The 25,347-nt window shown below is 33.4% G+C and overlaps 3 protein-coding genes across 3 annotated transcripts; 1 reads left to right on the top strand and 2 right to left on the bottom strand.

Annotated features, from left to right (window-relative positions):
* The first annotated feature begins 2,799 nt into the window (after positions 1-2,799).
* Positions 2,800-4,288, top strand: LOC137924242 (uncharacterized). Its single transcript, XM_068767622.1, has 2 exons — positions 2,800-2,851; positions 3,795-4,288. The coding sequence occupies exons 1-2, from the start codon at positions 2,834-2,836 to the stop codon at positions 4,248-4,250; spliced, it is 474 nt and encodes a 157-aa protein (XP_068623723.1). The 5' UTR covers positions 2,800-2,833; the 3' UTR covers positions 4,251-4,288.
* A 1,809-nt stretch (positions 4,289-6,097) lies between these two features.
* Positions 6,098-9,003, bottom strand: LOC137924398 (phenoloxidase subunit 1-like). Its single transcript, XM_068767797.1, has 2 exons — positions 8,867-9,003; positions 6,098-6,272 (listed from the first exon to the last, which is right to left on the bottom strand). Exons 1-2 carry the CDS (start codon positions 9,001-9,003, stop codon positions 6,098-6,100), a joined length of 312 nt encoding a protein of 103 aa, XP_068623898.1.
* Positions 9,004-10,665: 1,662 nt separating this feature from the next.
* On the bottom strand, positions 10,666-21,889 carry LOC137924016 (phenoloxidase subunit 1-like). The gene is made up of 14 exons (XM_068767310.1): positions 21,812-21,889; positions 21,619-21,735; positions 21,283-21,472; positions 19,989-20,091; positions 19,373-19,493; positions 18,111-18,316; positions 17,371-17,499; positions 16,316-16,439; positions 15,844-16,008; positions 14,553-14,681; positions 14,300-14,478; positions 12,841-12,986; positions 11,641-11,876; positions 10,666-11,076 (listed from the first exon to the last, which is right to left on the bottom strand). The coding sequence occupies exons 2-14, from the start codon at positions 21,724-21,726 to the stop codon at positions 10,858-10,860; spliced, it is 2,055 nt and encodes a 684-aa protein (XP_068623411.1). The 5' UTR covers positions 21,727-21,735; positions 21,812-21,889; the 3' UTR covers positions 10,666-10,857.
* Positions 21,890-25,347: the final 3,458 nt, after the last annotated feature.

Raw genomic sequence — 25,347 nt, 5'->3', positions numbered from 1 at the left:
AAACGAATCACTAGTCTATGCTTACGTAAAAAGGGCTTTTTTAATTTTATACGATAATTTATACTGGGTAAAAAAGACCGTGTTCAGACTTAATATAGAAATATAAAGCCTCACACAAAACATCATCAAAATAACAATTTTTAACGAAAATATTACCTAATATAATTAAATTTGTCTTTATATATTACTACTCCTTCAAAAATAAATATTTATAAATTAAATTACTTTTAATTTCCTATTATTTTATTGCGCATTTAACTGTTTGTAATGTTTCTTCTTTAGGATTTTTACCAGTTGGTACACCTAGTATCCATAAATGTTTATCATCATTCCTACCTTAGAAATCTTTATGACGCCTGCATGCAACGTCCTTCAACGACTTTTACTAAAATCATCCGCCCACCTTGTGAATGGACATCTCACGCTGCATGCCAGTCCGAAGCGCTGCTATATGCTATAACAATTTTTCTTACTCCAAAAACTATTACACAATTAATCTATTTTATTGTACCGTTGTATTAGAAAATTTATTACGATACTACATCGAAAATTTAACTAGCCCAATACTCACTACATTAAACATGTTTGATACTTCACCTTAATAGCCTAAAGTTTCAATTTTTTTATCAATCTTTTAAACTGAATGTTCACATTACTATTAGTTTTTTTTATAGGTTGGCTGTACGAATTTTACTATTGTATTATATTCTTTCTAACGAAATTAATAAAAAAAAATATATTTTTCCCTTCATCTAGACCCTCAAGCAAACACAGTAATATTAAAAAAAAAACCACTTTCGTAAATCAGGCTATTAAGGGTTAATACATTTTAAAATAACTAAGACACGGAACTTGTGCACTAAAGATTGAAATAAAAACTTTTTAAATATCATTATCTGTGTCTAATGATTTTCAACAAGAATATTTTTCATTCGACGTAAACCTTCTGCATACATTTCTTCTTGTATCGGTAAGAATGGCCTGCAACAATAAGAAGGTCGTCTGTACACCTTATAGATGGATATGCTGCGCTTGTCGATCCGTGATCTCGACTCTAGAACATCTAGAACCCATCTGTAGCCTGTTCACTGTTACTCCAACTTGGCAATCTGCAGGACTATGTCAGTCACTTATTTATTATTTATTTACTTTATTGGAGATAAACACTAACAAAAAGCGGTAAGAAAGTACAAACTTAGAAACTTAGAAATATAAAATTAGTTACAATTATTACCTCAAAACTATCTCACTAGGAACATTTAATGATTTATAGTCAAACAATGACAAAAGAAATAAAAACATTACTAAACAGGGATCAAAGATCTAGCGCAAGCCGTCATGGTCACTTATGTTCAATTACGGATCTTCTCATTGCCTCCATGGCTCATTTAGTGATATGAGCTTTCCAACCAAACCCACAGTGAAAGACCGTAAGTCATCACCGGTAACACACATTGTTGTAGAGGCATTGTTGTGGAGATGTTTCATAGTTTCTCGAACGCTGCCCAAATTTGGATCCTACAAGGAGTTAACAAAATCAAAATCAAAATATTCCATATTCGAATTGGTTGTTACAAGCACTTTCGGATCATCAATCAACATTAAATCTCGGCTATATTATTCCTATAGATAGTTACCACCAGCTCGGAAGGGAGATCTGCTAAAAAAGAGTGCTTGACAAATTATTAGCTTCCTGAGTTATCATTAAAAATATTTAATACCACGCATTAACATCAGTAAAGTATTCTTAGATAAAATAATATACTTTTATCAATAACATTTTTTAAATATTGGTTTTAAATCTCTCCAGTGTACAGACTGAAATTTTAGAAATCTAGCTGGACAAAATTCGGAAAGTGTTGAAAAATATCGCGATTATTATTAAAGCATAGTTTTTACTTTAGACATTGTAGAATTATTTATAAATCTATTGTCTACCTATTGTTTCTGAAGATATTAATGCTGTTAGCCCTAAGGCTTTTACAGCTTCATCGGTACTGAGTTCACGGAGCGGAAGGGTCGGTGAACTGGATTATTTATAAATAATAATGATGATAACACGTGTATAAAAAAAACATGATTAACAAATTTTAACATTTAATTTTAATTAAATATAAACCATACGATATTGTCTCTTTTTATTGTTCTAGGTCTAGTAAATCCAACAATGAACATACTTCATACGTAATAAATCCGCGTTTCGTTTAGGTGAGTAGCGTAAACTATATACGGATGATAATAACAATCTGTTAAAGATGTCCGTATTTGTTTTCTCCTTGGAAACTTTTCTAGTAAATAACTTTTATATTTTCTGTTATCCTTGTTTCTTGCCTCCAGCGCTTCCTCCGATAGCTGACCTATAGGTAAAGCGAAAGAATTAAAAAAAACTGACCGGCATTTCGCACCAGGAATATATTATAAAAAACTTTACTACGAACGAAGTCATTTTTTTCTCAAAATTTTAAATAAAATTTCTGCTATTAATTATTCGAGCTTAACGCCAATCATTTTAACATAGTTCACCGATATTAAACAAAATTCTTTACGTAAGTATTGTATATACACATATACACATATACCACGCTTATTATATATTTCTTTTAAAATGAAATCATATCAAAATAACAATTTAGCACATTCTAATTAAATGAATATCAACATAACTGTTCAATATATCCATTACTGTTCTTACTAATTACAATAATTAATAATTACCGTTTAGTTAACGGTTAATATAAACCATAATTAATTTGTGGTTATTCAATAAATGATCATATTATAGTCAGTATATAAGACGAAGCGTGGGCCTATAGAGTTACAAGCGGTTTGGAAAATGGACCAAGCGTTAAAGGTAAGAGACATTTTATCTATTATCTTTTAAACAACATAATGTATTCATATTATATTTCTAGCTTAGTATTAGTTTGAAAATAATATGATCTATATGCATTCTGATGATTTATACCAATTATTTATTTATTTATTACTTTATTGAACATTTTATAAACAAAAACATTATAATAATAATACAGAACTGCAATTAGCGGTATTATCGCACTACGCGATTTGTGACAGACAATTATTGAATGGATTGAATTTGAATTTGGAACAAAATAAATTATTAATTCACAGCATGTGTTTAATAAATTTAAACATATGATACTATAAACTAGAGTGAGTTGGTTCTAAACTATGTAATAAAATATCTTGCAACTTTAGAGATTTTTTTTATTTATTGGAGGACCGCTAGTAATGTTTTCAATCTATAACTTTAGTAATAAATATTTTATATTAAATAAATAAAAATTTTATATATTTATAAGACAAAAAATATACATTCACTATTCATGGCAAATATGAATTAGAAGTAAAGTGCTTACTCTTATCATCATCGTCATCTTTTCATTTGTAAGGCTTCCACTATTGGATACAGGCTTCCCTCAGACATTTCCAATTGAGGACCAGTTGGGAGTAACCTGTATTCAGCTTCAACCTACCACCTCAACCAGATGTTCTGACGTTGCGGGTAAACGTTTATCATTGCGCTTGCCAGTCCGGGATCTCCACTCCAGAACTTTAAACCCCCAGCGGCCATCTGTTCTGCTTTCGAACAGGCCTGCCCGCTGCTACCAACTTACCAATCCACTTAGCTATTTAGGTTTTCTTTCGTCTATGTATCCCCTTCCTTTTGATTCTATCTCATTTAATCTAATTAATCCAAGTAATTGATTGTTTTTTTCATTAGACTACTTCTACTACTTTCGACAGTTTATAATAAAAAGAACGTGTTACAGATATGCCTTCTTGGCCTTGGCCTACTGTGTGTGGTCAGTAGTCAACAACCTTGCGGCGTGAGCGAGACGGAAGCATGCTGCTGTTCCGGCAACTGTCCAACATCCACAACAACCACCACAACCCAAAGACCCCCGATTAGAATTACTATAAGAGAACAAGATAGCCAAAGACCGAGGCAACCACCAGAATACGTTGTTCCTCCATATTACCCAGCCCGGGAACCCAGACCAATTTACGTGCCTATTATGACGCAACACATGATGCCGCGGTACAGGCAAGTACCTGTGCCAGTTCCTGTCCCCGTACCCGTTCCCGTACCAGAAGAAACCAACTTCGATACCCCAAAAGGCATTAATGTAATCAATCCCGAAAATAATAGAACATATTACATGGTACCGGTCGGCGCGAAACGACGTGTCGTGAAAAAACTACCCGATGACGAGAAAAAAAATTAAATTATTATTTTTTAAAATTTTAATCAAATGAAATAAATTTATCTTATCAATAATATTTATAAATATGTATCGAATAAATTATTGAGAATTTTTAGTGTTTCAATATTAAAATAGATAAAACAAGATAAAAAGGACAAGATTTAATAAGATTTACAAAAATGCGTTCCTAACGTTTATGCACAGAATATTTACAAAGTCATAACCTATTTGAACCGTAGCTTAAACTAATTTTACAAAGTTAATCAACGCTGCAATGTCGTTATAATTAGTAAAGGTATAGTGTTAATGTTTAAAAATCGAATAAGAAATATTTATAGATATTTATTATGTACATGCGATCATTTAATTTTACGAAGCCGTATTGGTTTTATTAAAATAATAGCGAAAATTAAATCAAAATATACATTAGATTTTCATTGTTTATAGTTTATATCCAGCAGAGCAATCGATTCTAATCGAAGTCACGCGAATACCCGTGAAGTCCAACTTAGATATAAAATTATACATCCTTTACACGAAAATAAATGGATAAATATTTAGTTCATTTACTTTAAATTACGTAATGTGTAAAAAGCGTTTTCAAAATACGGATTATTATGTATTAAAATTATTTTTTTTATTATCTGTGTCAGCTAACTTTACTGCTAGAAGTTATTAACTTATCACCTTCCAAAATAAAAACGAATTAATGTAACATATTTATGAATGATAACGTTATACATAATGATTGCATACATTCTTTCATTCATATTACTTTCATTCCTTTAAAGTTTTTATCTTTAAAAGGATGAATCTATAGCTCATTTGCTATCAAATGAATTAGTAATTTTTTTAAGGATTGGAGCTCCAAAAATCTGGAAAATTCCAAAATCAAATTGTTACAATTTCTTACTCGATCGTCACCGTAAGGAGGTAGTTTAATTTTATACATGTTAAAGATGTTGTCTATGTGTGTATGCCAGATGTAAAAGACAGGATCGCGCATAGCCGTCGCACTATCACCCATCACTCCGAATTTTTCCTGAACAAAACAATACCATAATAATAGGACCAGGTAACAAGCTTTAGAAAGAAATTATTGTCATAAAAGAGGAGACTTATAACGTTTAAACTTTATTGCTGACCATTATGGCCACAATACTTTTTGGAGGGTACCTCAGGTGGTATTTCCCCGCGTTTGGGGGAGGGGGCTGAGAAAAGCGTACTCTACCCCCCAATCCATTAACGCCTCTGTAAAACAAAGTCATTAACCCCACTCATGGCGTAACTTCGGATCAACGTCGTAGGTTTCTCCCGCTTTCGCCATAATAGCCTATTTTAAACTCTTAACAACTTGTCCTGACCCAATTGGGTCAGAGCAAGCGTAACTTCAACTTGTTGTTAAGCGGACTTCGAAAGTTAGTTTATTTTTTAAATGTTGATTTATATTATTTCCAACACTAATCACTCGAGTGATTACTTTTCTACGTCATGGGAAGAAAATCGAAAGCGATTTTCATACAGACTATTCAAACTGTTTTAGTTTCGAAAATCGACGACGACTGTTTCGTAATGTTTTATGCGCATCCCTCGAGAAGACCCCACAACAGACTAAGTCTTTTTTCTTTTTTTTTTTTAATCATCATCTTATTCATCATTTCAACTGTGATAAGTGCATTGCTCAGAAGCCCTCTGAAGATTTCAAAAAAAAACCTTTTGCAAGCGGCCTGCGTCCATCATCTTCCGAACTTAACATCTGTGCTCTCCACTCTTCACTCTTTGGAATCCTGTCACGCGTATAGCGTTCCGATATACTTTTAATGAAATAAAACTTTTGCTAAATGACGTCACATACCAAGTAACTATAGTCAGGATCGTGGCAGAAAGAAATGAAGACTAAGGGAGGAAGCTTCCACCTGGTTGCCAAAAACATCGATTCCAGTCTCATCATCCAATGGCATTCGTTCGCCATTCGGTCGAAAAATAAAATAGTAATTAAAACTCTTTCGTGTTTTAGTAATAATAAAATTAATTAAAATATATCTAAAGACACAAATCTACTTTTTTAATCTATCCTGCAATAATAGTTTAACAGTAGTCTGTATTTATTTTGTTCTTATTAATAATGCAATGAGTAATCGCTTTCCACTTTTGTTGTTAATAATTTTACATTTATCAAATGCTTTAGTTGGAAATATTTTTAAATGTTAATAAAGTTTAAGAGTAACTTGAAAATCCTTAAGACTTATTGTAAATATATGTACATATATTTATGTATAAATAACACAAAGTCGTGTCAGTTACATCATTAGTAACTCAAAAACCGGTTGTCCAATTTTTAAGATTTTGGTGGTTTTGTCTTCGTCCGGAATGATCTAATAAATATTAAAATGTTATGTAATTATAAATATCTTTAAAAACATCAGTCAACTGTTTAAAAAATTAAACGAAATAATGTCGTGAAAATTTGAAAATCCTATTTCTACTCTTTCATTTACTGTAAGGCGGTCCACCAGGCCAATTAGTATATACTATGAGATGCAATAGTTTTCTTTCCTCGCATTACTCTCTGGATTAGATAACTTCACGCGATTTAACTCTTAAAAATGAAAAATAATTGATAATTAGTTTAAAATTCAAGCCTTAAATAAAGAATTGTCAACATTAAATATAAAGATAAACATTATACAAATTTATATGCAGTATTATGAACATACATTAGGTATTATGCAAGATTACGTGTGACAAAATTTTGTGAACTACACTGTTACTAACTTATAGTTAAGCTGTATCGGTTATTATTTAGTTCGTTCACTTTGAAACCTTTCAAATAGTTTCTAATAAATCGATACATTGTTATCAATTTGATTTAAAAAGTAGCGGAGACGATATCGACGGAAAACGATGTTTCACAACATTCCTTACGTGAACGAACTATATTTTTTTGTTATTTTTAAATGTTCTTTATTATATACGCTGGGATATATTAAAATAGTTTCATAATAATAAAGAGAAAAGTACAATGGGCGATCTTATCACAAGAAGCAATCTCTTACAGACAACCATAGTTTGGAAAAGGTAGAAGTATAAATAATGGGTAGTTAACGTTTACAAAAACATACAAACATATTTATATAGGCTATATACTTATAATAAATAAGATATAATACATATTATAAATATAATACTATAGTAAATAAAATAATCAAACTGATTTGCATCGCAATTGCCACAGAAAGAATAAAGAAACAGAAAGAGAAATGAATCAATTAACGAATGAATATAACATAACTGTCATTAAGAAAATGTTCTCATCTATACCAGTAACACACTGTTGGCTTCGATGAGCTCATAGATCTGTGTCCTCAACAACTCAAGGTCCCACACTTCGCTTCTAATCTTTTCCAGCGGTCTATCCAAGTAGCGAATGACTGTGTTTGCGAATCTGTAATTCAATTTCTTCTTACAGTGGAATATATATTACATATTCTAAATACATATTTTTTATTTAAAAACTATTATTCGCCTTATCTAAAAATATCTATAGGTGTATATACCAAAATCGCCACGCTGTGGAGGGTTGGCTATGGTTGTGTGATATATTTGTACTCAAAGAATGCCGCTGACCATCCTCTAGAAACTTGTTTGCGAGAAATGTGAATTATATAAGATTGTATCCCAGAAATCTAGCCCACGACCTACGTTCAAGTCTACCGTACGTAGTCATATCAATAGGCTATCAATGCTCAAAAAATATTATTACTTGTGTATAATATATTGTCATTGTTACTATAATTCTCTGAAATTTATTAGTATGTATCGGAAAATGTTAATAGTATTTATAGGCATAGCAGATGACAAATGAAACGCAACTGCGCCAACCAACTACGACTAGAGATTAAAAATAAACAATTGATTACAGACCTCGGTGACCATGTGCGACTTGCAACATCGGAGTTAAGCTTCAAGAAATAAGCTTCCGGGATAAGTTCGTGAAAATTTTCGTAAGGCTTCGCTCTGATCAACTTGTTGCACAAACGCTCACAATTATATCTTCGGAAAAATAATTACTTTTACGACTACTTCTCTCTAATATACCTTCATCATCATCTTCACCATCATCACCATCATATCAACCGTTAGACTCTTATTGCAAAGCATTAGCCTCACCTAAATATCACCACGACCGATCTTGCACATCCACCAACTTGTCAGTCTAGTAACTAGGGGGTCCACCAACAATGGCTAATACTAACGACCGTTCATCGCACGAAAAAACGCGTGCAATTTTCAAAAGCCAAGCAAAACACTCTCCACCATCGGTTACGCAAACGACGTCGGCCTCCCGACGCCGCCTCCGCGAACAGTATGGGCGATCCGAGGTTGGTTCAGTATCCTCACTTCACACTCACTACACAAACAGTAACACAGACTTGACCACGTAACACTCGTCTTAACTGTCTCAACCTCCTTTATAGTATCTAATGTAGGTTCGGAAACCCAAATGCTTTAGTTTATAGCACAGTTCATGGACCCTTCTGTTTCATGAACTCGTTTCCGATGAAGCCGTAAAAGACTTAGGGCTAACAGCACAAACACCTCGATAAAGCACCGTACAGTATAATGATGAATAATACCTGGTTACAATTTGATGATGCATATAATAGAAGAGTTCTCCTCTTCTATCCTTCTTAGATATGGTAGGGTCTATAGTGAAGGGGTAGACTAGGTGCCAGTGCCAGTGATGCAGGTTGATGCCAATGTCCTTGTTCATGTATCATCTAATACAATTGTTGACCAAAAATCGTTTTGTTCAATAAATAATTTTAGCATTTATGTATCAATATTTAAAATATGTAGCTATCTAAAAACTACAAAGTAGACATCATTTATTGTTCATATAAACAGTGTCCGGTAGCAGAATTCGTATTATAAATTCAAATTAAAAACAAAAACTTTTTTAATGAAACATTTATTATAGTAAAAATAAAAATTATATTTATGCGGTTTACATTTTTTTTAAATAATATTGTCCAAATGCTAGCCATCATGTTGGGCACACTCATGGAATCTAGCCTCGGTATTTCGTGCCACACGCAAAAATGATTAATATATATTAGCACGAACCTGGCAAACAATATTTTCTTTATGAACAGAGACGGTCGCTGTGTTAGTTTTGTAGACTTCCTTCGGATAAAAGGATTCTCTTCGTAACATCTAGTGATTTGTATGTCATGGGATATGATCAAAACGACATTAATTTTTCCGGGAAGAAATCACGAATAAGCTCCACGGTTGCTTTAACCGTGTGAGGTTTCTCACCATCTCTTAATAATGGCATGAAATAATCGAGCAACATTTGCAAATAAAAAACACCGGTCAGTCAATAAAAATCTATTGTTACATAACCCATATAAACAGGTACGTTCCAGTGCAATACCCCAAAAGATATTAATGTAGTATGTGTTGTGTGATAGTAATGTAGTAATGTGAATAAATGTGTCGTAAAAAAACCTAACTATGATAAAAAATAAAAATGATGTAATAACTTGTTGTAATTTAATGATAATTAATTAAACACAATTTTACGTATGATTTATAAATCAAATATGTTTTTAAATAATTTATAAATAATACGTAACATTATTTGTGCATTGTTTCTTTGTTAAAGGAAATAAAACAAATGAATGAAGGACATGATTTATTAAGTCTTATGAAAATAAATAATGTTTTCCTTAAAATATATGTACATAATATTTACAAAGCTACAACCTAATTGACCCGTTACTTAAACTAAACCAAATTCCATTATCATTGCCATGTCGTCATGATTGGTCAAAAAATTTATTATAACACATAAAGTGAAATGTCGTAAATAATTTTGTTGGATTTATACATGAAAAAGTTCATGTAATGTAGAAATTTTATACATATCAAAGAATATTATTTAACTATCTTTTTGACAGCTCTTTAATTTTTTATTTTACTTTTTAAAATAATAATATGGCTTTCTTATAATAGCATCAATGTCTTCCGCGGTATATTCATCCTGGCAACCGCATGGCTTCACAGTTCTCGAAGTGCGTTTCGATCTACAGTGCATATTATCTTTTACTACTTTAAAAAAAAAGTAATTTTATTTCTACAATTATTGAAATTTTTTAAGATTCATACTTATTAAGACATTTATAGTATGTTATAAAAATACATTTTTTTACGTAAACTCTGCCTGTTACCTTTACTATAATAAAACAAAAATAAAATGAAATATTCTGTTTGCAATACAATTTCTACACATTTTTACTTAATTAGTTTTAAAAGTGTTACCCTTATAAAAATACTACTACATAGTTACACAGAATAGCGTAAGTAAGCAATTTATAGAGCTTATACATACAATAAACTTTTGCATATTCTTTTGTAATTTAAACATCATTTAGGTAAATAAATATTGTATATTATTTAATTAATAATGCTTGTATTCAATTCAGGGTTATGAATAAAAAATATAATTGCACAACAAAGGTTTCAAATAAAAAATAATTTGTAGTCGTTTACCATTTTCTAAGCTTAGCAACTTTCAATATGATAATTAGATTTTTTATGGTTTCTATTATTTTTAATTTACCTACCCTTGTTGGGCTCGAACTCTGGTTGCGTCAGTAAAGCGTATGCTGCAATCAGTGATCGCCATATTTGGTTTTAAGAAATCTGAGAGGATAGCCACACCGGAGTTGGCGGGGCGGTCGAAGGGGAATCCCATTGGACGACGGTCGGGGTAGCGGCGATCCCGGATGCCGCAGTATGAAGCCGCGTCATTACAAGCGCCTACCAGATCTTGCTCAATCTAGTGGTGTGAATAAAAAATAATGAGTGATCAATTTATTCTTTATTAACATTTTTTAATTATTACTTAATTTTAACTGTCACGCATCACAGCCTACATTGTGTATATTGCAAAAAACGACATCACAACTTGCGTGGACTATCTTAACAGTGATGTATGTGAAATATTTATCATTAAAATCAGTAGAACGAGTCTTAAATTATTAATTTTTGGCATTTTCAACCATGTAATCATAATGTGAACATGGATTACTTTCTAGAACGTTCCAGTTTTCCGAAATCATATCGATTTTAACTAATACATTTGGCACTATTTTCTGAAAACCGCTCTACCTAATCCGCCTTAATTATTATAATACAAAAATGATTAACATCTGTTTTAAGCTACTCCATAGTTTTTATTTCTTACAAAAAAAATATTTTATTTATATCGAATAAAGTTTACACTACGGAGTGTAAACTTTATTTTGTGACAGCATTAAAAAAGAAAAAAGAAATTTTAATATCACTTTTTCGGTACAACAGAGTACAAATTGTACTGTGTATGAAAGTAAGAGAAACAAACCTTATCATCATCCCAGTTTGTGACCATTGCGAATAATACCACTGGGAAGCCTTGCGGGGTGCCTTTGGGTATGAGCATGTGGTGGGGCCACCCACAGCCGCAGAAGTCGAACTCGGCAGCCTGAGCACCACCGGGAGTCCCCTGGCGGCCAGCTTGGCTGCGGAAGGTCCGCTCGTACGGGATCGTGACTGACGAATCAAGGCTTCGACGGCGGATGGTATTGACGCCCGCATTCACTGCAAAAGAATTTAAAAGAGTATTCATCATCATAATTTCAACCAAAGACATCCACTACTCAGCACATGACTCCCACATTAATTTCCAATAGGAACTGTTGCATCCAGGGTCTTCCGTCCGCCTTAACCATATCGTCTCACCTTGTGCGCTTGTCAACTCCGGAATCTTGCAGACATCTGTTCTGCGCACTGTCAAAATCTACCAATTTCCATCTATTGACACCGCGTGTGCCCAAAAAAGTAAAACGTGAGTGAAAGAGACGTGAAATTTTTTTTTATCTTTTCATATTGTTATCCACTTTAGATTATTTACAGTGACAATGTTTATACGTCAAGAGAAAAATAACACTAGAACCCGGAACGTGAAAGTCACCGGAGATACCAGAGCCACTCTGAAGTACTAAAGCTGTAATCTGATATAATCTCTTACATCCTCTCCTCAAAGCGAGGTGTATATTAAGTCAAAATTAATTCCCATATAAGTGAACAATTTGACAAAGCTCTTGAAGATTAACTGGTAAATCCGACTTACCCCAGGGAGGGGGAGATCACTCCCTTTATTGGGTTAAAATTTGGGTCCTAAATTTAACGAAGCTGTAACAGCCCTAAAATTTTACACAGTCAAGTTATAACAAAAATGAAGAAGGAGATTTCTTCCCATAGTAAAAAAAATGGAGAAATAACTAGTATCAAATAGATTCAGGCGTTACTTTGCGGAAGTCCATCCTAAGTAAGAAAAGGACTAATGTATGGCTACTTCCGCTATGTCGCAGTAGTCGTACAATAAAGTGTACCGCCCTCCAGCCCGTTGATAAATGCGCATGCGGTAAACAATGCGAATTACACAACTACCACCGTTAAATCACTCAACACGTGTTTCACCCCTCCACGAGGCATCCTCAGGAGTAATGTTATACCGATTAGTGCCAGACACCGAGTCTGAATGAGAATAACTAGTACATACATGGTTGCGTAAACTTGTCCAGTTCGATCATGAGGCGCCTTTGCTCGTCGAAAGGTAGGGGACTTCCGTTCTCATCGGACACGGGCGCCATGAAGATACGAATAGTACCCGTAGCCGCTTGCCCGATAGTATTATTTACTTCAATCCTGAAACATGAATTCCATATTCATTTATTTATTAAAAGCTTAATTCACTTGTCCAATAAAATGTTTTATAGGAAAATTCAGGTAGTGTATCCAAACATGTAAAATTTTAATGTGTGTATCCGAATACATACTCTGCACCTATGATAAAAAAAAATATTTACTTCTAAGGTGTTAGTTTTTCATTGGCAATCTTGTACATTATAATCAATATGTTGTAATAAGCATTATATGTGATTTATCTATAACTGGAGTGAAAGCCTACCCATGGAGTACGGGTACAATAAGCAAAATAAAACCAGAGCTCTATACAAATATATAGATGAGATCCTTCACATTTTAGGACTATATACCAAAAGCCACAAGGTTTTACTTTATTGATCGTATGCAATCATCGTGTAATTAATGTGAATAAAAAATCCTTCGTGAAATATACCAAGATCTTCGATCATAGTTCAGTTCTTAACCGTTAGACCATTATAGATATTCAGAGAATTTAATTAATAAATGATATTTGATCAAATAACTAGTTACTAGCGTTGTGATTAATACAAATCTTTTTTTAACCACCTCTTTGAGAGAAACCTTAAAAAAAACATTGCTCATTGCGCAGTTACATCATTGCGCTCAATTTGCTTCTGGAATCATTGCGTCATACTACTTATGTAATATATTTCTTTTAATAGACACAAAACAACGACTACAAATCTGGAGCTCTATCTCATTTCGAAATGTCTTTATTCAACTAGGTATATACACGCACTTTTAAAACGTCTATTATTTTTTTACTACAAGATCTGTGAAGTCGGTCTGTAAGTAAGAAGAGCTGATCATGAGCCAACTAAACATGTTCTAAATATTGCAATCAACTAAAACTCTTAAAAAGATGTAGTGGATGTTATACTTTTAATTTTAGATTAAAAACTAAGAAAAGGAAGGTCTAAGATATCGTCTAGAACTTAGATATGTATGCATTGTTTTGCTTGCTTTGTTTCTCGATGTTGGTGCTGTTAGCCCGGGGGCTTTTACAGCTTCATCAGAATTGAGTTCACGGATCTGAAGGGTCTGTGAACTTAATAATAAAACAAAATATGGATAGACGCGTTCAAGTTGCACAAAATTGGTTACAGGTAACTGCTCTATACGAATAGAGGTGTGTAGTGTAGTTGATGTATTTGCAGTTTGTAATGTCATGAGCCACTCGGCGAACCAAGGAATGATCCTGAATATATACGTAACACAAGAAAAAAATTTAGACATTCTTCAGCATTTCCGTCGTAAAAACCTTAATGTATTTATATAATCTCAAGACTTACACGTAGTTGAATTCGTCGTGCTGAAGGTGAGTAAATCTGGCAAGTACGCTGCCACGTGGGGTGAAGTCCATGCCGCGACTCAGGTCAACCGTGCTCTGTTCCCATTGGGTGGAGATTGTGTTGGCGCCGGCGGAATTCTCGATACTAACCGAAGACACACGGATCCCGGGGAAATCCAACTATAAAATTAAACGTAGATATCTCAAACATTATTAATCAAATAAAAGAAAGTAATTTTGTCAAAAATTCTTACCCGATCATCTCCATAAGGAGGTAGTTTAATCTTATACGTGTTGAATATGTCGTCAATGTGTGCGTGCCAGCGGTAGAAGATGGGATCGCGCATGGCCGTCGCCGAATCACCCATCACACCGAATTGTTCCTGGACAAAACAATATCATCATCTCTGTGCAGGTTTAAGGAACCATAACATCTCATTGAGAGTTAGCAACTACTGACAATAATACTACTGGTCCTAATATTCGTTGGTAATCTAACCCAGTTATGTTAAAACCCCTTAGTAAGCTGTTACAGATCAATGCTGTAGCAAGAAACAGTAGCAGTGTGAAATTATTCCAGTAGTTTAAGTAAAAAGTGTCAAAAGAAGGTCATTAATTTTAGCTGAAAGGACTCCGTCATAACCCTTTCGTCATTCAAGAAGAAACTTATTCTATGTTAGACTTATTCACAAGAAAAGTCACCTACTGATAATATTAATAATAATGCCTCTGGTCCTCCATTATTATCTTAATCTATAGATTTAATGCCCATTTCTATTTCCAAGGACTTTCATCTCTCTTCGGAGACGAATCAAATTTTAACTAATTAAAAAGATGAATGTGTTCCAAAATTAACTCAAAACTTTTAAAATTACTATATTACTGCCTACCACACTTATACGGATTGATAGATATACAGTACCCGGCAATAAATATTGCACATCGACCTTTGAAAAGAGACACACTACCTATGTGACGTTTTGTCAGTCGTGCCACAGAGATAACGCTGTCGAACCTGAAATTACCCGGTTGTCTCTTTCCAATAGTTGAAGTGCAATATTTATCGCTGCGTATTGTAAAAGTTTGTAATGTACACCTCCTTTGCCGGCAAAGAGAATTAAAGTTAATATACCCACTTCCAGTCATACTGTATGTATAGTAATCCGAATTCAATTTTTTTAATTACTATATTACCATAACATTATTTATTATTTCTGAAACCATTAATCTTTGAACAGGGTGTATGACACATCAATCGAAAGCAAATGAGCTATACAATCACCCATTTAAAACTTTAACATCTATAACCGACAACCCGCCGAATATACTTGCTTTAAAAAAAAACATTGCAATGTTTTCAGATCTTATAGCCAAGAAAAGAGGTGATGATTTGGAAAGACTTTTGGGACTCGATACCACAGTAGCTAAAGCAATACACCGTCACATGTGCCGTAACATAGAGCGTCACAAAGTTTTCACAATACAGCGTAGAGAGGTAGATATGAGACTTAATTTATATATGATCAACATCACTAATTGACGTACCAAGTTACGATGGTCAGGATCGTGGCAGTAGGAGATGAAGACGTGGCCCAAGTTATGCAAGTCACCGTAGTAAACACGATTGCGACTGAGGGCAGAGGACTCCATTAGATTTCCAAGGACATCGATACCTGTCTCCTCATCCAGTGGCATTCGTTGACCATTCGGCTAAAAAACAAAATAGATTAAAAACATTTCGTAATATAATCATATTGGATATGTTATTGGATAAATTAAGATATATCACGACCACAATAAACTTGTGATTTAATTTACTCTGCGTTAAAAATGAGCAGTGTAGTTCGTTCGCGTTAAGAATGCAGTGAATTATTGTCCATCGGCCTAACTACGCAACGTAAATAGTAAAATTATTTCTAATTTGAAAATCAATCTTACAGTGACCATCACTATTTCAGTCATAAGACGTCCACTGTTGGACATAGTCCTCAGTCATTAAAAAAATTTAAGTATATACCATTAGTACGGCGTTGGCCTCAATAGCTTCATAGAACCTTGTCCTCCACGTCTCAAGGTCAGTTACTTCGCTCTTAATCTGGTCTACCGGTCTATCTATATCGCGGATGACAGACTCGGTAAATCTGTAATTACATGAAATTTCATTACGTGTTATTAAGATGCGATAATTTATGTTTCAATTAATTTCATATGGTATAGTTGCGTCATAGTTATTTATGTATTGATTTTATTCACAAAATTGTTTAAAATAATATAACCACGATAGACTTACCTAAGTGTAAAGGATTTTAAATACATTTATTCACTTAAATACTTCGCATACATAATATAACAGCAAACTTAATGCAGAAGATATTTTCTAACAGGTAGGCATTTGGACAGTGACAAGAAAATAAATGAAGGTAGATGAAATAAGTATATCTCATAAAAGAGAAAGTAAACAAAATAAGTAATAAAACATACATATAAACATATATATAAATATTATAATATTAATATGATTATTACTATAAAATAAGGCATATATTTAAATATAGTGTATATAGAGCTGCGGTAGAAAACTTGCGGGCATAGGTCACGGATTCGATTCCCAGTGTACAATCTTATATTATTCACTTTGTGCATTATTTATATAAGATTGCCACTGCTAACAAGTTTCCAGAGAAAAGACAGCAGCGTCCTCTGCGTACCATAATACCACACTTCAATCGCCAACTCGGCTGCCAAACGTGGCGATTATGGCATATCTTCCCATAGGTACCATTGTCGGTGACCTATGCCATACAGTGGACAAACCTATGGAGGGTTGAAACGACGATGTGGTATGTCTACAACATATAAATGTTTTTATGTATACAATTGATTAAAATATACTGAATTATAAAATTAAGTTATTGCGATTGACTTTTAGGCATTGTCTAAAAATGTCTTTTTTATTCTTCTTATATCCTTTAACTGTTGTAAATACACTGCGCCCTGTTTATACAAATTAGGGGTTGCCCAGGGTATTCTTAACAAAGTAACTTCAAATGTAGTTTTAAAAAGAATACAGACCTCGGTGGCCATGCGCGACTGGCGACTTGAGAGTCCAACTTCGGAAAATAACCTTCCGGGATGGGTTCGCGGAAGTTTTCGTAGCGCCTCACTCTGCCAAGATTATTGCACAGGCGTTCGAAATTATATCTGCGGGAAAACAAACACTTTCACTGTAACTTCTCTTTAATATAAATGCACTTTACTCAAATATTCGCAGTCACTTTCGTCTACGTCTACCACTGGACTTCTCTCCACCACAGATATCTTAGATATCTTAGGACTGATTAGTAATAGCCTGCATTCAGCGTTTTCTGTCGAACTTTACAAGGCCATCTTTCCACTTTCTAGGTCGACATCCTGCGTTATGGTTGGAAAACTGTATATAATGAAAGACATTAGATAAAGTCTGTAAGCAATTGATGAACATATACACATGTTGAAGAAATACCTGGCAATAATTTGTTCGTGCATATAAGTTTTACAAGTCATGAATGGTGGTGTTGCCACCTTTGAAACTGTTAAACCACCGATTGGGTGACCATCGTCTACATCCAGTGGCCGGTGAGGTCGCAAGTAGACGCGACTTTTCCTAATATGTGTGTGCAGTTCGCAAGGCATTCATATTCCTTCCTTCACAGAAACTAACATAATATAACATAAATATCTTAGTCGCCGCTTGTACGCCGTCGGATCTACAGCTCGAATAATAGTGAATGAGAGGCGCCTTCCGACAGCAAAAGGTTAAGACAATATTTTACCTTGCGATGATTTGTTGGTGCATATAGTAGAAAAGTTCTCCTCTCCTATCCTTGTTGACAATGGAACGGTCGGAAGCGTCAAACGGGTAAACGAGATGCCAGTGCCAGTGGTGCAAGTTGATGCCAATGTCCTCGCGGAAGTAGGCCACTCGCTGTTCCGGCTCGTCCGCTGACGCCGTGTAGTTTTGCGGGATGGTTATTGGCATCTAAACACACATAACATTCATTCATTTATTCGTTTATTAAAGCTCAATGTTGCTGTCCACTACAGCCAGTATACTTTTGTGTTAAATCATTCTAGGGCATTTGAATTAAAATTCGAACGCAGTTTTGAATTAAGAATCTGTCAGAGATATGACCGCTTTCATTACGTACGGATTAAAATTGCAAATAATCTTTGTATAAATGTAAATATACCGCCGCAATGTCGCCTGGCTATATTATTTTCTAGATATTAAGAAGGAACGAATACGTTCTCGAGTGGTAAACTCACCTCTATTCTAAGGAGGATTTATTTTATTTTTTTTAATTTCAATCATTAATAATTTAGGTTCCCAATCGTTTACGTATTTCCTTCTTGAGAATAAAAAATAAATCCTACCTTCCTCTTCATAAGGTAATTGATTGCATTTGGACTCTACCTCTACGTACCAAGCTGTTAAAAAATGCACAAAAGCCCATTAAAGATCGCTATTGTCCCTTTTGAAAATAAACGTTATCATAGCAGTGTACCAGTTCCGATATTGCTTGTGGTTAAAGCTATGGCTTAATATAACTAACTTATTTAACATCTACTTAACTTAATAATGACGTCACTAATGAAGATGTAACTAATGATTAGATTCTTTCTTTATGTGTATATATATATATATATAAATATATATATATATACATATATATATATATATATATATATATATATATATATATATATATATATATATATATATATATGTGTGTGTGTGTATATACTAATATCGGAAAATATATTGTCAATACAATATACACACAATTTACAATTAAACAGTTGTGGGTGTAAAGACATTACAAACTAGTCAATAAAATAGAATACATTTGCCAGAGAACAGTGTCAACTACAACGTGATCTAAAAACTCGAGAGATCCCGGGTCTGCGTAATATTGACAGCCTGTAACCTTCTGTCTGAATCGAACTAGTCGAGCCATTCCCTAATTTTGTTCCTAGCAACGGATTTCATAAGTTGTTTTAATTGCATAGACAATAGAGAACTTTTTAAACTTACCCTGGCACCGGCAGTTACAACATTGGAAACCTCACGAGCGCGCCGAAACACTTTTGGATCCATGAACTTATCTGGGAAAGTTTCGGCGAATGTGGGAATATCTAAGCCTTTGGTATCCGGTCTGAAAATATTAATGTGCATGAAGGATATGTACTGTTGATTGTGTCAATATTTTATTATTTCATATCGCTTTCTTTTAACAAATGATTACGAAGCAAACCTCTGAACACAACCAATGTATGTAACATACGAGGTGATTTATTATAGGTGTAAAAGCTTTAAATAAACGAATAAATAGCTCCTTGGCTCTCAATTAAAAAATGTTACACCTATCCAAAGATTAATGGTGTCATAAATAATAAATAACGACATAGTAATATTGAAAGCATTTTGACAATTCAAATTACTGCATATTAAAATTAATTATTATTTACTATCTGTCTTTGTCGCTGTACTGCCAGAAGCTATTTTTCTCTCGTATTCAATAAAGAAATATGTAATATATTTCATAGCGATCAAATAATGCGATTGCTAATTGCTTTTACATCTATATACAATACCCCTGTGTGTGCAAGATTGCTGTATATTCTAAGATAATAATAGATATCCTAATTACCTGTGCAAAATGGCGACAGACAGACAGTAGTTAAAGAGGTAAGGATTCATACGGAGCTGACAGTACGAACAGATGGACACCAAGTCCTGAACGTTCCGCATACCTGAAGAAGTTCATTTAGTTCTCATATTATTGTTTAAGCTGTGTTGATTATATTAAACATACTATTAATAAATTTTCGTAATTTATTTGCATACCGTTATTATTTATTTGTATAAGTTTAATTTTTAATCTACGGGGAAAGCCTATGTCCAACGGTAGGCGGCTGAAATAATGATAAAATATGTTTACGTGTAAGAGAGAAAGACGATCTTGTTAATGTAATCGGAATACGCTGGATGCACGCCGCTTCCAAGCAATCTTGTTCGAAATCTATCAGAGACACGTAAGTCCACAGACAACGATTACTCCAAAGCGCAGTACGGAATGTCCACACAAAAGATAGAAAGACTATCATTTGAATGGAATGTCCACACAAAAGGTAGAAAAACTATCTTTTGAATGGAATGTTCACACAAAAGGCAGAAAGACTATCTTTTTTTCAAATTACATCATTCAGCTGTGAAAAACCTAAGGTTGATATCATGACAACGATGATAATTTAACAAATATTTAATAATAAAAGTGTACTTAATATCGTAAGAGTTGACGATCTAGAATTGTAAAATTCTATACATGAAATTTATTGAAGTAGGAAAACAAATGTATTAAGAAGTAAAGAATTTTAACTGTATCGTTCTAGATACAGATTGTTAAGATCACAACTTTAAAAAACAAAACGCCAAAACAACTCTGTTTGTATCGCCTGAGATCATATATTTAAATTTTTCCTCTGTTTCTATTACTTATACAAAAATAATGAGATATACAAGAAAAAATATAAACTCGAAACATCTAAATTCCGTTTTAAAAAAGTTAACAATTCCTTCATCAATCTATGTATACGCATGTATAAATTCCCCGACATATGTTTGACTTTTTTCTTAGTTATATATCTAAGATTATTTAGGTCTATTATTAAATAATGATTCTAGAGTTTTCAGTTGATAAAAATGTGTGAAATTTGGTTCATTGAGTCATTTACATGGTTGGCATTATAATGTATGTGTACACCAAAATTTGTTTTCATTCAAGTTTCTGGTCGGCTCTTCTCAGGTCAGATTTCCAAACTTACTACTTATATATTAAAATATTTGCTGATTCAATGTTCAAAATGTGTATAAATGCCTACTTGAATAAAATATTTTGAATTTGAATTTATCTCTTTCTATCCCTATCTCTGTCTCTTACTTACCCATGAAAATGTCAATGAGTTTCGCCGCCATCTTCCTGTGTTTGGGTACGAACAGAGAGAATTGTTCGTGGAACGGCAACTCCATGGGCAGCTTCAGGTTCGGGAGAGGTATTTGGTTCACCGGTATGGTCTTGCCCTCGGATCCGAAGCGATTCGCCAGCGTGTTGCTTATCGTCTTGTATTTGTCGGGCTGAAACAGACAGTTAGTAAAAATAACTGTTCATAAAATAGGTAAACAATTTTTTTTAAATCCCATTTCGTCCTCACTGTCACATCAAGTAACACTTTATAAAATTAATAAATTAAAAATGTGTACTCTAATCTTTCACTACTCACGTAAAAACTCTCCGGGAGCTGAAAAGTAGATCTTTCCTCTCCCTTCTGCATGAAACATGGCTCCGATGGACGATCGAAAAAGAGCAATAAGTCATTTTTTCCGGCCATTTCGAATTACTGAAATTAAGTGACATTTGATTTTTAAAAGAATTTACACTTGAAAAAAAAAACAAAAAAGTCTTCGTGAACTTACTTTGGTTTTATATCTTTTACTAAATTAAAAATTAAAAAGTTATATATTTGAAGATGACAGTCAGTCAGAGCGACGATGTCTCGACTGTGGTGTTGTGACAAAAATCTGTCTTTTTATATTGTTCATTCACAAAACGTTCACATCACGGGACGGGAACAAATTGACACCCTAAAACCGAAATGTTCATAGAAATTCCATTTATAATTCCTGAAGAATAACTATTAAAATCGCACGAACAGAACGTGTATTTAAAAAACAGGACAGAGGAAACTGCGGTTACAGTTATCACACATCAACATTCCGTAAAACTTATTTACTTCAAACTTTGTAGTTATATACATGTACTTGTAATATTCATAGCACATGTTTTTCTTATCTTTGTCGACTATGTTGATAATAATTTTCATGACTTTTTAACTGTTTTAATTTTATAATTTGGTGAACTTTTATATGTATCAGTTAAAAAAGGTACACAGCGATTCGGTTCTCTTTACACCCCACTCCATTTTAATATTACAAAATAGTTTTCAATATATTGGCGCAAAAATAAGAAAACACAATGAACAAGCATACAAAAATGACATATTCCAAATTCAAAAGTAATATTTTGTTTATTTTTAATTATAAAAATATTTAAGGCCAGACCAAGTATGTAAAATAACTAAATTCTACACATTGTGCTCATATTTTACTTGAAGTCGCTGCCCAAGTGCTACAGCCCGTTAGATGTTTTAAAGTTTAAAACAATGTAAGTAAGATCATTAAAAGATTTTGTGGTAGATTCTTTATTGTTTCTATACAAGGCTACTTGAAATAGCCACCGCTCAGATGCTATATATCATATAAATGATATATATTATCAGATTACTGCTGCTAATATATACCACTTTGGGAAGCGTTAGCGCGAGAAATGCCAAAAGAGTCTGTACCTGCTACAAAGGTACATACAATCGCCCCATTACTATCGAGTCCAGACCTACATCACACTTTAAGCGAAGAGAAATAATCGTCTTTTTGACAGACGACGTAGTTGAAATAGCTCCTAAAGTGCAACATAACGTCGGACATAAACTTCGCCACAATAAGCCTACCCTTTATAATATTTTTCCTGCATGTGTATCACATTAAAGGCGAGGGATCTTAGCGAAAATATGCTAAGTAACGTACCGACCGCCTTATTTTTCGTCCTAGAGCGGGCGACATTTAGTGTTATCATAAAAAAATATACTTAAAAAAAGTGAATTTAAACTTTAAACTATAATTCAAGAAATATTAAAAATAAAGTACAGACTAATTACAAAAAATGTTATAAGTCACTCGCTACAGTGAAGTGGTGCATTGCAAAACTCTCATTTGAAGCTAGTCAACTTTCTTTTTTTAATTCCTGCACAAACTACGCAGTTTCGTTGGACATATAGCTTTTTGCCTTTATTATATATCCGAATAAAGGTGTGCTTTTTGATGTATAGCGAAATAAGTCGAGGTAGGTCAATTATATCGCGAAGTTCGTGGTGCTTAGTTAGATATACCGATTTATGAGATAAATAGTATTATCACGACTCTTTCCTTTAATGTAATAGCCATGTAATATTTTAAAAACATACAGACATTCCATAAAAGAACACCACATGCAACAGCCATGCGGTTTACTTCACACAGCAGTATTTCATTTCAGTTAAGATACACCACATCTCGTTTTTTCTAAAGTTTTCTATAGTTATAAAATATATCGTCTCCAAATTACGAAATACGATTATCTAAGGATTTTTTTTCATTTATAGTCACCATACACTTCTACTCTAATACGCCAGAGACCTTGTACTGCTTCATTTACAGTTTTTTTCTTTCTTAATTACCTATTTACTACATCTAATTACTTAAATCTAGCTCTTATGAATATTTTATGTAGATCTTATTTTTAAAGTATAGCATTTACATTGAGGGTGTAGCGTGGTTGTTTTTTTTTTTGCTTCACTTATCTATATTTAATTAATTTAAATTAATTGGTTTAACCCCTGTTTTATACCTAATTAACATTAGCTTTGTATCTTAAACACTTATTTATTATCTATTTATGATATACTATTTCTACTTTCCTATTTACATTATTCAAGTTTAATCATCGGCGCCTGATCATTCGTCAGCGACCGGCGTTTTGTACCTTTATTCGGTGATAACTCCGTTTCGTCACAAAGGAGTGGACCGAAATGATCAAGCACTGAATTAGTTAAAAAGGCTTATAATGTTTATATGTAAAGTCTTCGGAAGACACTGACTGCAGGCTACTACCATCTGGTCCTACTGGAAATCCAACAGGTAGGCCTATCCCCAGGTCCACACCTGATCTTGCAGCTGAAATTCTGATGGTGATAATTAATATTAACTTCTAATGGCTTAATATTTCATTTTGACATCTCCAGTTTTTTTATAAAAACAGCCATTATCTTTTTGCCTTCGAAAATGAATCTAGAAAATCTATCTTGTTACATCCACTTCTTCAATGTGATATCAATTAACAATTTACACGTGCAATATAGACAGTGGTGTACCAAGAACTTTTGCCGCCAGGGGCGATCTCCAGTTTGCCACCCCTTCTATTATAAGTCAATCAAATAGTGGTTTTTTTATAAATTAATACACGTAAATAAATTATTAAGTTATTTAATCAATATTAATTAATACACAGAGTAAATTTTTTTAAACATATGTGAATGCACTCGTAAACATATTTATAAAATATCTACTCTTCTTTCTAGCTTTCATACTAGAAAAATCGTGTATAATGCTCTCAAAATTAAAATTATTTGTAATTTCTTGTTCTATTGGCAATATTGCAAGAGTTTTTGGTCTTAATTGACTCATTGTAGATCGAAGATAATTTTTTATCAACTTCAATTTTGAGAAGCTTCTTTCGCAACTACCGACACTGATTGAAATTGTTAAAAAAATTCTTAACAAAATTACAATGTTAGGAACAGATATTTAATTTATTATTCAAGAAAGAAAATAAATATGAATTGAATATGTTGCTTTTTACAACTATAAGTAAATTTAAAAAATGCCGCCCCAAGGTAAGTGCCGCCCGGTGCGGACCGCACCCACCGCCCCCCCCCCCCCTAGGTATGCCACTGAATATAGATAAATTAGGATCTAATAATAAGCCACAATTGTGTAATTATAAATATCTAATAGATTTAGGCATTACATTGTGGATGTCCATCCTAAGTAAGAAAGGGTCTAATATATAGCTACTTCCGCTATGCAGCAGTAGTCGTGCAATGAAATGCACCGCCCGCCAGCCAAACACCGAGTCCTATGACGTACTACCTAACAAAGGATTACGACTGGACGTGTTGGAACGGTTAGAAATAATTTAATTGTTTATAAAAAAAGTCACTCGGTGTTTTGCACTTGTCAGTGTAACGTTACTCCTAAGGATGCCCCGTGGAGGGTGAAACACGTGTTGAGTGAATTAACGGTGGTAGTTGTGTAATTCGCATTGCTTGCCGCATGCGCATTTATCAGCGGGCTGGCAG

The sequence above is a fragment of the Battus philenor genome, unplaced genomic scaffold (genome assembly GCF_028537555.1).
Source record: "Battus philenor isolate CCGP_79_NKW_IND1 unplaced genomic scaffold, ilBatPhil1.0.hap1 SCAF_23, whole genome shotgun sequence".
NCBI classification, from domain to species: domain Eukaryota; kingdom Metazoa; phylum Arthropoda; class Insecta; order Lepidoptera; family Papilionidae; genus Battus; species Battus philenor.
Note: the sequence above shows the minus strand (reverse complement) of the source record. Positions and strands in the feature narration are given on the sequence as shown.